Source organism: Choloepus didactylus, chromosome 1, assembly GCF_015220235.1.
Source record: "Choloepus didactylus isolate mChoDid1 chromosome 1, mChoDid1.pri, whole genome shotgun sequence".
Classification (NCBI taxonomy): domain Eukaryota; kingdom Metazoa; phylum Chordata; class Mammalia; order Pilosa; family Megalonychidae; genus Choloepus; species Choloepus didactylus.
Genome location: NC_051307.1, coordinates 242779637 through 242792658, shown reverse-complemented (window position 1 = coordinate 242792658; position 13022 = coordinate 242779637). Strand labels below are relative to the sequence as shown.

Sequence of the window (13022 nt, the reverse complement as noted above, 5' to 3'; positions counted from 1 at the left end):
CCCTGGGGGCCCTGCTGGTAGTCACATTAGCAGGCACCCAGGGAAGCACCAGTGCAGCCTGACAAAGCATCCTGGGGGATTTCTGCAGGGGCAGTCAGATGCTGCACACTGGGTAGCCTTGGGTTCCCCTTTGTGTCCCATCTGCCCCCTTTCTCAGTCCCATCTGGTTTGCCTCCCACCCCCACCCTTAAATCCACCCCCTCTCTCCACCCTCCTGGCTCAGCTCCTGCTGGTGCTGCTACTTCACCTCAGGAAATGTCCACCATACAGTCACCTGGCTGTTTAGACCCCAGATTGTGGACTCAGCCTTGATGCCTTTGTATATTGAACACACCACATCTGACACATCAACAAATCCCTTCCACCCTACTTTCAAAATCTCCTTTAATCCCTCATCTCGGCAGCCAGAGGGCCCTTTCTAAACATACGCATCAATCCTCCCCTGCCTACAACCCTCCCTGGCTCCCCATTGCCCCCCAAGAGAAAGTCCACATTCTTAAGCATGCCCCCTCCGGGCCTTCCTACCCACCCCCCACAGGCCATTTGCTCACACCACCCTCCCCCTCCACTCCACTCAAAACCACAAAACTTCAACCACAAATTCCAACCCCACCCCCTTCTGCTGTGCCCTCTGCCTGCAGTACCCTTCCCTCCAGCTGTCTGACAACTCCTACTCATCCTCGAAAAGCAAAAGCCACCTCCTCCAGGAAGCTGTCCCAGATTGCACAGCTGGATTAAACACCGCTCCTTCATGTCCCATGGGCCCCTACATTTACCAACCATGTACCAGTCTGTGTCCTCAGAACAGCAGCTCCTATCTGAGCCCCAGACAAACATTAGATACTCAGTGGATTAGGAGGGTCTGTGTGGCCAAATCCTTGAGCCACTGCCCACACCAATTTATGAGAGGGGGAAAAAAGTCTTTATTGATAAATATTTTACAATTAAATAAATAGAATATTGGTTTTTTGGGGGGGCGAGGGGTTAATAAAAACTCAAGCAGAATCATCTCAGTCTCTCTCCACCCTGGCTCCTAACTCCTGGCACCTGCCTTCTTGGTGGGCACCTTGGACGATAGGGACTTGGTGGGCAGCCCAGGCCTGCTTGGGCCCTTGGGGGCCTCCGTCTTGCTGACCAGGCCTGCAGGCGCTGTCTTGGACCCACTGCCACCCTTGCCCTTGGGAGGAGCGGCTGCCCTGGCTTTTGGCTCCTCCTCAGGCCCTGGGGCAGCTGCCCCTTTAGGGACCTTGGCCACGGCCGCCATTTTCTTTTTGGCTGGGGAAGTAGCACCATTCTTGCCCTACAAGAAAGCAAAGCAGGAGCAGGGAGGCGGTATGGGGCAGGGCTGGGCACGCAGCTTGGGGCCCACAGAACTGGGTGACTTTGGACATGTGACATCACCTCTGTAAGCCTCAGTTCCTTCTCTGTAAAATGGGGCTGGTGGTCTCCCAGGGAATGGGGGGAGAAGAAGGTGAACGGTATTTTGTAAGGGAAAAGCTTTCCCCCTTTTCCTGACAGATCCCTCCAGGAGCTGGATGTGGGACGCCCAAGCTCTGGCCTGATGGTGGGGACGGGCGGCAGAAGTGGACCAGGGAAGCCATAGCAGGTACCTACCTTGGTGGCCGAGGCTTTGGAACTCTTACTCCCAGCCTTTGTTTTCCTGTGGGCCTCAGCATCTGTGGAAAGAGGGGCCACATGGAAAAAAGTGTCAACAGGAGCTACTGGGAGGACAGGAACGTCTGGTGTCCCAGTCCCCACTATGACACTTAACAGCTGTGTGACCTGGGGTAAGGTCCTAGCCTGCAAATGGGCTCACGCGCAGGGCGGTTGCAGAGCTAAAGGATGGTGGATGCCAGTGGCTTACTCCGTGCCAAGCATCTGGGGCAGACATTCTTTTCCTCACCCACCCATATCAAAGGCTCCTAACGAGTCTATCTACCATCTTCTCCATGGCAGCCAGGAGACCTTTAAAAAAATAATTCTGACCCTAGCTCTCCCTTGCTCAGAATCCTTCCACAGCTTCTCCTTGCCCACCAGAGAGAGTCCAGACTCCTGGCTGCACATCCCAGCCTCCTCCTTTTGCTTCCATGTCCCCCTCCTTGCACTGTGGTGGAACTATCTGCAATTCCTCAAAAGCTCCATCTGAACCACCCAAGTGTCCATCGAAAGATGAATGGATAGACAAAATGTGGCACATTTGTACAATAGAATGCTATCCAACCATAAAAATTTCTCAAAAAAGGTGAAGACGCAGCCAACTCAATGGGAAAAAAAAATTTGGAAACCATGTATCTGATAAAAGGCTGATATCTTGCATATTTAACAAGTCTTACAACTCAACGACAATAGTACAAACAGCCCAATTATAAAATGGGCAAAAGATAGGAAAAGACATTTCTCTGAAGAAGAAGTACAAATGGCTAAAAAGCACATGAAAAAAATGGTCATCTTCACTAGCTATTAAGGAGATGCAAATTAAGACTATAATTAGACATCATCTCACACCAACTAGATTGGCTGCCATCAAACAAACAGGAAACTACAAATGCTGGAGGGGATGTGGAGAAATTGGAACTCTTATTCATTGTTGGTGGGACTGTATAGTGGTTCAGCCACTCCGGAAGACAGTCTGGTGGTTCCTTGGAAAACTAGATATAGAGTTACCCTTCGATCCAGCAATTTCACTTCTCGGTATATACCCGGAAGATCGGAAAGCAGTGACACAAACAGATAGCTGCACACTGATGTTCATAGGGGCATTATTCACAATTTCCAAGAGATGGAAACAATCCAAATGTCCTTCAACAGATGAGTGGATAAACAAAATGTGGTATATACACACAATGGAATACTACATGGCAGTAAGAAGGAACGAGGTCGTGAAACATGACAACATGGTTGAACCTTGAGGACATAATGCTGAGCAAAATAAGCCAGACACAAAAAGAGAGACATTTTATGTTACCACTAATGTGAACTATGTGAAAAATGCAAAATAAATGTTTTATATTGTAGAATGTAGGGGACCTAGGGATAGAGAGCAACTAGTGACGGGGAACAATAATAAGAACAGATAAGATATGGAGAATAATCTTAATGAGATGGGAATGCTCAGGAATGACCATGCTGTGTTAACTTTCTTGGGGTATAGTAGGAACATATTAGAAGTAATGTAGTTATTTTAGGTTATTTGTTTTTCTTATTCCTTTGTTTTGTTTCCTCTGAAATGTTTTTTTTTAATTTTTTGATAAAGTATAAAAAAAAAGGAACAAAGGTCTGATACATGCTACAATATGGATAAACCCTGAAGACATGTTGCATGAAATAAACCAGATACAAATGGACAAATATTGCATGATCACACTTATATGAAATATCTAGAATAAGCAAATTCAAAGAGACAGAAAATGTTACCAGGCGTTGGTGGGGTGGGCAGGGGAAACAGGGAGTTATTGAATAATAACTCTAATTTGGGTGATGAAAAGGTTTTGGGAAAGGATGGTGGTGATGGTAGCACAACATTGTAAATGTAATTATGCCACTGGATTGTACACTTAAAAACAGCTGAAATGGCAAGTTTTACATTATATATGCTCCCTATAATCAGAGGGGAAAAAGCACTTTGCTTTCTTTATGCCTCCAGGCCTTTGCACATACAGTTTCCCTGCCCAGGACACCTCCTCCAGGAAGCCTCCCAGGGCTGAGCCTTGGGGATGAGTCATACTTCTCTGGGTTCCCAGTGACTCTACGCTTCTCTGTTTAAATGTCTGCCCCGTTCCCCACTACACAACCCCCACTCCACATCCCACCAGTTACACCAGGAGTCGTCTGTCTCCCCAGGCCAAGCTAAGGACCTGGGATACGTTTGCTAGACAAAGAAACCCCCTCCCCAGAGCTGGGCCACTGTCCACCCTCCTCCAGCCGGTTTGGAAACACCATCACCCGGTCCCCCCCTCTTGGCCCCCTCGCACACCCACCTTGGCCGCTGCCTTTGGCCTTCGCCTTCCCCCCGAGCCCAGCAGCACCGGGAGCGGCCTTCGTGGCCTTGTCTGGTTTGGGGGGGCCCTTCTTGGCCTCGCCCAGTTTTGCCACCTTGACCTCGCGGCCTTTCTTGAGGGCCTTCTCCTTGGCTGCCCCCGGTTTCGTGGGAGCCTTCTTCACCTCCCCTGGCTTCTTGGGGACCTTTTTCACCTGGCCTGGCTTGGGAGCCTCCTTCTTTGCCTCACTTGGTTTCTTGTGGCCCTTCCCTGCAGGTTTACTGAGGGCCATCATGGCGGATGTCTTCCTGGGCTTGGTTTTCCTTTTTTTCTGGGGAACTAACTAGAGGAGGAGAGCATGGAGTAAAATTGAGATCAAACTCAGGGAAGAAGTTTCCATCCCAAAAGAGAGGGGGCCGGGAGGTGGGAAAGGGCACAGGGAGAAGACACACAGCCAGGTCTCATTCCCAGGACACTTTTGAAATGCCTAATGTCCTTAACCCTCCAAATGCTCCCTGCCCAGGACACCTCCTCCAGGAAGCCTCCCAGGTCTGAGTCTCAGGGATGAGGTGTTTGGTCAGAGAAATGAAGCAACTCCCAAGGTCACATGTAGAGATCCAAACCCCAAGCAGCTGACTCCCCTGCCTGGCTTCTTACTTTTTGGTGCAGGGTGGCTGCAAAGCAGCTTTCAGCAATGAGTGAAGGCAGAGACATGCTCTGCACCCCCTGCAACCGGGAGCCTCAAAGCCAGGCTTCTGGGAGCACATCGTGCAGCTGGGGACCCCGAGGCCTCTTCCCCCACCGCTGTCCAAGATGCTGAGTATACCCATCGCCTCTGACGACCCACCCCTCTTCCTGCCTCCCCGTGCATTGAGCTCTCGCCTCCACCTCCCTCTTCCTTCACAGGCCTGGCCTCATCTCCTCACCTCCAACTCTCCAGCTGCCCTCACCTCTTAACACCCCCACCCCACCCCAGCCTCTCCCTTCAAGCCCTGCAGGACATGAGCTTTGAGGTCATGGGGCTCCAGGCTCCCAACTTTCTTCAGCAACACCCCCCTCCCCACTCACACCCCCTGCCAGCTGTGCAACCCTGAAAGTCTCCTCTCCTTTCACAGGCCTCGGTTTTCTCATCTTTACAATGGAAACAAGTGTCCTTCCATCAGGGATCGTCGGGGTGAATCAAGAACAAAAAGGTGGCTGCTGTCCTTCCGGAGCCCAGCTCTGAGGGTGTTATCCCTGTCCCCCACCCCAGTCTGCAGAAACAACCCCCCACCCACACACACATATACCAAACGCCATGACACCCATCTGCCCCTGCACCCCATCCCCCCACCCTGAGTCTGTTTTCCTGACTGGCTCATAGACCCTGGGGACTCACTCTCCCCTCTGCATCCCCAGCACCACTGTCCCTTCCTAGGTGACATTTCTGCTGGGGACCAGCCTCTGGGCTGTCCCATTTGTTTCTTGCAAGCACGTTATTGTCCACTTTGCAGATAGGAACTCCAAGGCTCAGAGAGGGTGAGTCATCTGCCAACGTCACACAGCAAGGGTTCAATCCCAGAAATGGCTCCTCCTGAGTCTGGGCCCCTCTGTCTCCTTTCTCTTAGTGCTTAATCATCCCATCTGGCCTTTAAGTATCAGCAGCTCCCCAGGGGTCCTATCTGGCCCTCTACAGGGGCCGAGGCTCCTTCCCTTGGCCCCCCAAGTTCACCCGTCCCATCTACCTGGCCTTTCCATATCTTGTGTCTGAGCTCTAACCCACGCCCAGGAGTTGTACGAGGGCGGGACTTCCTGCTGTCAGTCACATGGTTACCACAGGGACTGGCACGTGGTAGGTCGAGAATGTTCCACAATGTTCCCTGGCAACTATCCGAGCAACTGCTAAACGTACCGGACGTTGGTCGAGATGTCAGGGCCTCACGAGAAGGTGGACCCGGTGTCTGGGTCCCAGATTTTCCCAGTGGCAGCTGGTCCTCGCCATGCTAGGGTTCGAGTTCTTCCCCAATCTGCCCTCAGCCCTGGGGGACCCCGGACTGGTCCCATCAGAGCCTCATTTCCAGGATGAGGGGACAAAATGGCAGCACGGGAAGGACTGGGCTTTGTTCTGGGTTTGCAGCCAGAGGGCCGGGCTCCAACCTAAGCTCCAGGGCCTTCCGGAGTCCCAGGTCCTATTTGCCTCATCTGGGGTGAGGGATTCCAGGAACGGGCCGTGGTCACCAAGCATGGAGCCCAGCCAACATGGTCTCCGATCTCCAATAAACCCCCATCCCGGTGGCTGAAGACGGGCAGAGGCTGTGGGAGCCCGTGAGCAGGCCTTCCCGGAGGAGAGGGCGTCTGAGCCCAGACCTCCACCCATCCCTGGGCTCACACGTCCCTTCCCTGCCCTCCTCACCTTGAAGCTGCCGGTGGCACCCCTGGCCTTGGAGTTGATGGGCCTGACGAGGAGGCCGCGGTGGATCCCCTTGGCCAGCGCCTGCTTCAGCAGGTACTTGAGCCGCACCACGTCCACCGTGGGGTACTTCTGCAGGATGTACAGCTTGATGGCGGCCACTGAGGTGCCCTGGCGCCGCTCCCTGGCCTGCAGAGCCTCTAGGACCATGCGCAGCATTGGGGGGTGGCGGCGCAGACCCCGAACACCACTGCGGCTTGGGCCTGCGGGGGTCGGGGGGACGGGGGGACAGCAGGACGTGACCCAGGGTTCACGCTTCTCTCCAGCCCCAAACAAGCAAGGACTGAGTGAGGCATGACCCAGGGGGCCCAGCTCATGGTGGGTCAGGATAAGCCACGTATGCAATGGGTGCCACCAAAGGCAGGCCACGTCCCCATCTCCAGCCATGGCTTCCCACGTGGAGCTCGGTGCAGTCTCAGTGAGTCTCTGTAGAGTTAAATACTCTAAGCACACATACAAGTGTGCTAATGACACATACACACACACACACACACAGCCCTGCACCACAGGGCATGTAATCAATGCCACCAATCAAATACTTAAAAAGAGTGAAAGTGACAAATTTTTGCTTCAACATAAGTGCAGTCATACTTTGAAAGATACTATCTTTTTGTATACATGTTGTATTTCATAATAAGGAAAGAACTGAAACGGTGGAAGTATAACCTATGATATTCTTTGAAATTTGCTAACTACTTGTTAAATTGCACTTGGAAAGCTATCGCTTTTATGTACATATGTTATATTCTACAATAAAAAACAGAAAAAAATAGAAGTGCATTATAGTTCAAGCATCAGGCATCTTTGTATATATAACCTTTTATACCCTATGTTTATTTGTTACAATGGACAAATTGGCTGAGGCGGGTGGCAATGGATTTTTATCCTGCTTTATCTATATGGTCTAACTGTAGAGTTTTTCACGGTGCCCTAACAATATAAGCTATTGCTCCAAATTTGCTCATCTCCAGTGATCAAATTACTGAGGATATATCTACTTTGAGATGAAATAGAGAACCAAACTTAAAAAAATTAAGACAAAAAACCAAAACCTGATTCAGATCATGTCTCTAGATCTAACTGCCAGTTTACAGCAAATCCTGGGCTCTGTGAGGAGAGACAAATCAATCAGACAAATTCAATCAGCCAAATCCAGGAGATGAGAACCTCTCCAGGACACACAAGCTGCTGTCTTCTACACATAGTAAGGAAAAGAAAATGAGGGAGGTCCATCCTATACACAAAAGGCTACTTGAGACCTTTCACCCAAATGAGACTTGGGATCCTGGCTTCGACTCAGAGCACGACTTGAACAATCCAACTGAAGAAAAAGCAACCAGATAAATGTGCACACTGGGCATATTTGATAATATCAGGGACAATACTAATTGCTTCAACAGAGCTAATGACATCGCAATGATTTTCTAAAAGTTTTTTATCCTTTAAATATAAATACCAAAATATTTTCAGATGCAATGGTCAGCTGAGATTTGCTTCAAAATAACCTAGTAGACCTGACTCCCAGGGGCGTAAATCTCCCTGGCAACGCAGGATATGACTCCCAGAGATGAATCTGGACCCAACATGTGGGATTGAGAACATCTTCTTGACCAAAAGAGGGACGCGAAATGAAACAAAATAAAGTTTCAGTGGCGGAGAGGTTTCAAATGGAGTCGAAAGGTCACTCTGGAGGGCATTCTTATGCACTGTAGAGACAACACTTTTTAGGTTTTAATGTATTGGAATAGCTAGAAGTAAATACCTGAAACTATCAAACTCCAACCCTGTAGCCTTGACTCGAAGACGTGATTGTATAACAATGTAGATTACAAGAGGTGACAGTGTGACTGTGAAAACCTTGTGGATCACACTCCCTTTATCCAGTGTATGGATGGATGAGTAGAAAAAATGGGGACAAAAACTAAACGAAAAATAGAGTGGGATGATTTGGGTGTTCTTTTTTACTTTTATTTTTTATTTTTATTCTGATTCTTTCTCATGTAAGGAAAATATTCAAAAATAGATTGGGGTGATGAATGCATAACTATATGATGGTTCTGTGAACATTTGATTGTACACCATGGATGATTGTATGGTATGTGAATGTATTTCAATAAAACTGTATTTTTAAAAAAAAGAACCTACTTACAATGGGTTCACACCCACAGGAATGGATTAAGTTTAAGAACATGTTGTTCTGGGATACATACAGCTCCAAACCACCAAAAACACTACAAAAAAATTTATTCTATTATATTTGAAACACACACATTCGTACACAGACATACACACCAGGCCTAGAGGCGTGAATAGGTAAGCTCCACTGCACCTTAAAAGAGAGTCCCGCATGTCACCCAGCAAGGTAAGTCTCCCTGGCAACAAGGGACAGGACTCTCAGGATGAGCCTGGACCCGGCATTGTGGGATTAAGAAAGCCTTCTTGACCAAAAGGGGGAAGAGAAATGAAACAAAATAAAGCTTCAGTGGCTGAGAGATTTCAAATGGAGTCGAGAGGTCACTCTTGGAGGGTATTCTTACATATCACATAGATATTCCTTTTCAGTTTCTAGTGTATTAGAATAGCTAGAAGGAACTCTGTTGAACTGTAATTGAGTAGACTTGATTCCTGATGATGATTATATAACCGTATAGCTTTCATCATGTGACAGTGAAAACCTGGTGACTGACACTCCCTTTAAACAGTGTATGAGCAGATGAGTAATAAAATAATGACAAAAATATATAAATAATAGGGGGAATTAGTGGTATGGGATGGTTTGGGTGCTCTTTTTTATTTCTTTTTTAATACATTTTTTCTTTATTTTTGGAGTGATGAAAATGCTTGAAAATTGATTGTGGCAATGAATATACAACTATATGATGATACTGTGTGCCATTGGTTGTGTAATTTGGATGGATTATATGGTGTGTGCATATATCTCAATAAAATTGCATTAAAAAACAAACAAAAAGCATAGAGATGAATGCCTAACTATACGATGATACTGTGATCAACTATTGTACACTACGGATGATTATATGGTATGTGAATATATCTCAATAAAATTGCATTAAAAAAAAATGACCCAGTAAATGAAATGAGAGTGGTCACCAGCCAATCTCTGTTGAAGCTGGGCACGTGGGAAGGGGTCACTGTACCAGTCTGTCTACTTCTGTATCAGTTTGAAAGTTTTCATAATAAAAAGTTACAAAAAAATTCTAGTCCCAGGTACACATCCAAGAGAAATGAAAACATACATCCAGAAACTTGTACGTGGACACTCTTAGCAGCATGATTCACACTTGCCAAAAAGGTGGAAACAACCCACACATCCATCAACCAATAAATGAATAAACAAGAAAATGTGGTACCTACGTACAGTAGAATATTATTCTGCCATAAGGAGGAATGAAGTTCTGATCTATGAGACAACATGGTTGGAGACTGAAGATATTACGCTGAGTAAAAGAAGCCAGAACACAAAAGGCCACATATTATACTACCTCCTTTATAGGAAATGTCCAGAAAAGGCAAATCCATAGAGACAGAAAGTAAATTAGTGATGGCCGAGAGCTGGCTGTGTGTGTGACAGGGATAAGGGGTAGGGCGGGAAGTAACTGTTTCAGGGTTCAGGGCTTCTTTTGGGGGTGATGAAAATGTTCTAAAGTTGGATTATAGTGGTGATTGTATGACTCCATCAATATACTAAAAGCCATTGAATTGCACACTTTAAACGGGTGAATTGTAAGGTATCTCACTAAAACTTATTTTTTAAAAAGTTACAAAAGAGTACTTGTTAAATTGTAATTTGAAAGCCATACTTTTTGTATATATGTTAGATTTCACATAAGGGAATAACTGAAACTATGGTGCTATAACTCATAATAACTTTGGAAATTTCCTACATATCTACTTGTTAAATCATACTTTGAAAGCTATTACCTTTTTGTATACATATTTCATAATAAGGAAATAACTGAAATTGCAGAATTGTAACCTATAATATTCTTTGAAATTTGCTAACTACAAGTTAAATTGCACTTGGAAAGTTATCATTTTTATGTATATACGTTATATTCTACAATTTAAAAAATATGAGAAAAAAAAGTCACTAAAGAGTTGGGGAAGGGAGGATGTAAAAAAAAAACTGTCAGTCACCACAAGACACACAAGAGTGATTTAAACATGAAATGTGATTTGAACCTGGTGATTTAAAGATGATTTTTAAATGTTAATTTGTGATCAATTTGCAAAATGTAAAGACTTAAAAAGGAAATCAATTGGCTAAAAATACAGTTTAAAAAAAAAAAAAGTAAACCCACCTAAAAACTCTAGAGAACAAAATTGTGAAGAGGCCTAAATGGCGATTAATCCCTGCTGTATGCTGGTCAGGAAGAGCCCAGGATCTGGAAATATTCATTTTGAGGCCAAAGCCTGTGGTTTGGTGGAGCCCCTGCTCACTCCCCTCTCTGGGCCATAGTCTTCCCATCTGTACTATGGGGACAGGGTCCATAAGTGGGTCTGAGCTCTCCCAGATGCAATATTATGGGGTCCTCTTGCCTGGCCCTCTTCTGCTTTCCCTAACCAAGCCCTGCCCACTTGGTTCTTTCAGGCCCATCTCCTCCCTCCTGCCCCTCTAGCAGGATTCAGCCCCTCGTTTGGTAGTTATTAAACACCTGATGTATACCTGGATGTCCAGGACAGAACTAACACCTCCCCCAAACCTGCCCTCCATCTTCTCTGTCCTGGGAACAGTGATCCCCCAAACCTCCCCCAGATATCCAAGCAAGAAGTCAGGACCCTCATGGGCCTCTCCTCCCCTTCACAACCACTCCACGTATCCCAAAGCCTTCAATCTCTCTCTCACCCGAACCCTCCTCTCCATCCCCAAGGCCCCAGCCTCCTCCCTGCTGCCTTTCTCCTCACTGCATCTCACATCCCTCACCTGCTGGCTTAAAACCTTCCGTGGCGCCCCACTGCCCTCAGCCATGGAGGCCCTGCCCCGAGCTCCCCACCCCGACTCTGCCCTTAGCCAGAAGGAAGACTCACAGCTCCCCAAATGCTCCACTAGCTCTCTCACCTCTGGGCCTCTGCCCATGCTGTTCCCTCTGCCTGGGATGCCTTTCTCCTCCTTGGTTACCCTTGCAACACTCACTCCTCCAAGGGCCAAATGGCACCTTGATCTGGACACCTTCCCTGCCTTCCCAAGCAACTCCGCCCCTGTGTTCCTACAGCACCTGGAACACCCAAGGAGCCTTTGTAAATGCTCAGAATCCTTCCCTTGGGTGAGACTTCTCCATCCTTCAGGGGTCACCTCCTCCAGGAAGCCTTCCCTGACCTCCCTGCCTGGATTGGGATCTTCAAGTCCTCTGTGTTACTTCCCATAAAGCACATGGCACTTTATCTAATCCAAATGGTATCTACTAACAAGGCAGGCACCCCCATCAGACTGGGAGTAAACTGGGTCTGGTTTGCTCTGAGTCTTCGGTTGGTGACTGAAAACTGGAAAGCAGCCCTAAATCCAAAGCTCAGACCCGCATCAAACACTTGTCGCTCTGGTTTCTCCAACTACCTGCAGCTGCAGCCCTGGCGGCCATGACGAGAAGGAGAAATGGGTTCCAGCTGGAGAGGCCCTGTTCTGCCTTCTTTCCCTGAGAGGGGCCAGTCTCAGCCCCCAGGCCCAACCTGGACCCGGTTACCTAACGATGGCATTAGCTCTTCTGCCCTATGCATAGTTGCGCTCAACAGCCTCTGGGATGGGCGATGAGGGGCCAGGCTGGGAGAGGAGGTGAGAGGAGGGAAGGCCCAGGACAGCGCAGGGAGTGGGCTTGCAGAGCCGAGGTGGGTGCCGCTTCCCCTCGCTCACCTGGCTTCTCAGACCCGGTGGACCCCGCGGAGACGTCGCTGGAAGCATCGCTCCCGGAAGCCATGACACAGGCAGATACACAAGGCCAGCTCCCCTCCCCAGCTGCAAGGCTGAGCAGGGCTTGCCTGCTGCCGACTTATATACTGGCAGCCCCGCCCCCCTCCACTCCAATTAGCCTCTGATTAGGTGCCGCCTGCTGATTGGGGCAGCGGCGTGGGGCGGGGCACTGCAGCCCCGCCCTCCCGCTCTGAGCCCAGGCTCGCCCAGTCTCCCCGGGCTTTTCTGGGTCTCAGCTCCACCAGCAAAGGGATGGGGCATGGAGGGGGCTGTGTGTGTGTGACTACGTGGAATCGGGTCCCTTCTGATGTTTCCTGTGGGGAGCGGGTTTTTTCCCAGGATCCTGGAGCTCACTCTGTTTCCATCAGCTGAGACGCCCAACTTTCCTGCCCTTCTACCAGCAGGGATTGGGGTGAAATCGGAGGCACCTGGGTTGCCAAGGAGGTCGCCAAGGGCCTCCAATCCCACTCCGTGGGCAGCGGCTGCCCCAGCTTTTGCTCCTATTCCCAGGTCACTGCTGGCCTTGGTTCCCCAAATAGTAGAAGTTGGAGGCCCACCAGGGGGTTTGCTCGGAGCAGACATCCCCAGATCAGATACGACCAGAACAGACACCCCCAGATCAGGTATGCCTGAAGAAGTCACTCCCAGATCAAGTATGTCCAGGGCAGACACC

General features: G+C 48.6%; 1 protein-coding gene across 1 annotated transcript; it reads right to left on the bottom strand.

Moving 5' to 3' along the window:
• Positions 1-1033: 1033 nt before the first annotated feature.
• On the bottom strand, positions 1034-12356 carry LOC119529304 (histone H1.8). Its single transcript, XM_037829568.1, has 5 exons — positions 12293-12356; positions 6370-6629; positions 3978-4320; positions 1615-1676; positions 1034-1300 (listed from the first exon to the last, which is right to left on the bottom strand). Exons 1-5 carry the CDS (start codon positions 12354-12356, stop codon positions 1034-1036), a joined length of 996 nt encoding a protein of 331 aa, XP_037685496.1.
• Between the last annotated feature and the right edge of the window lie 666 nt (positions 12357-13022).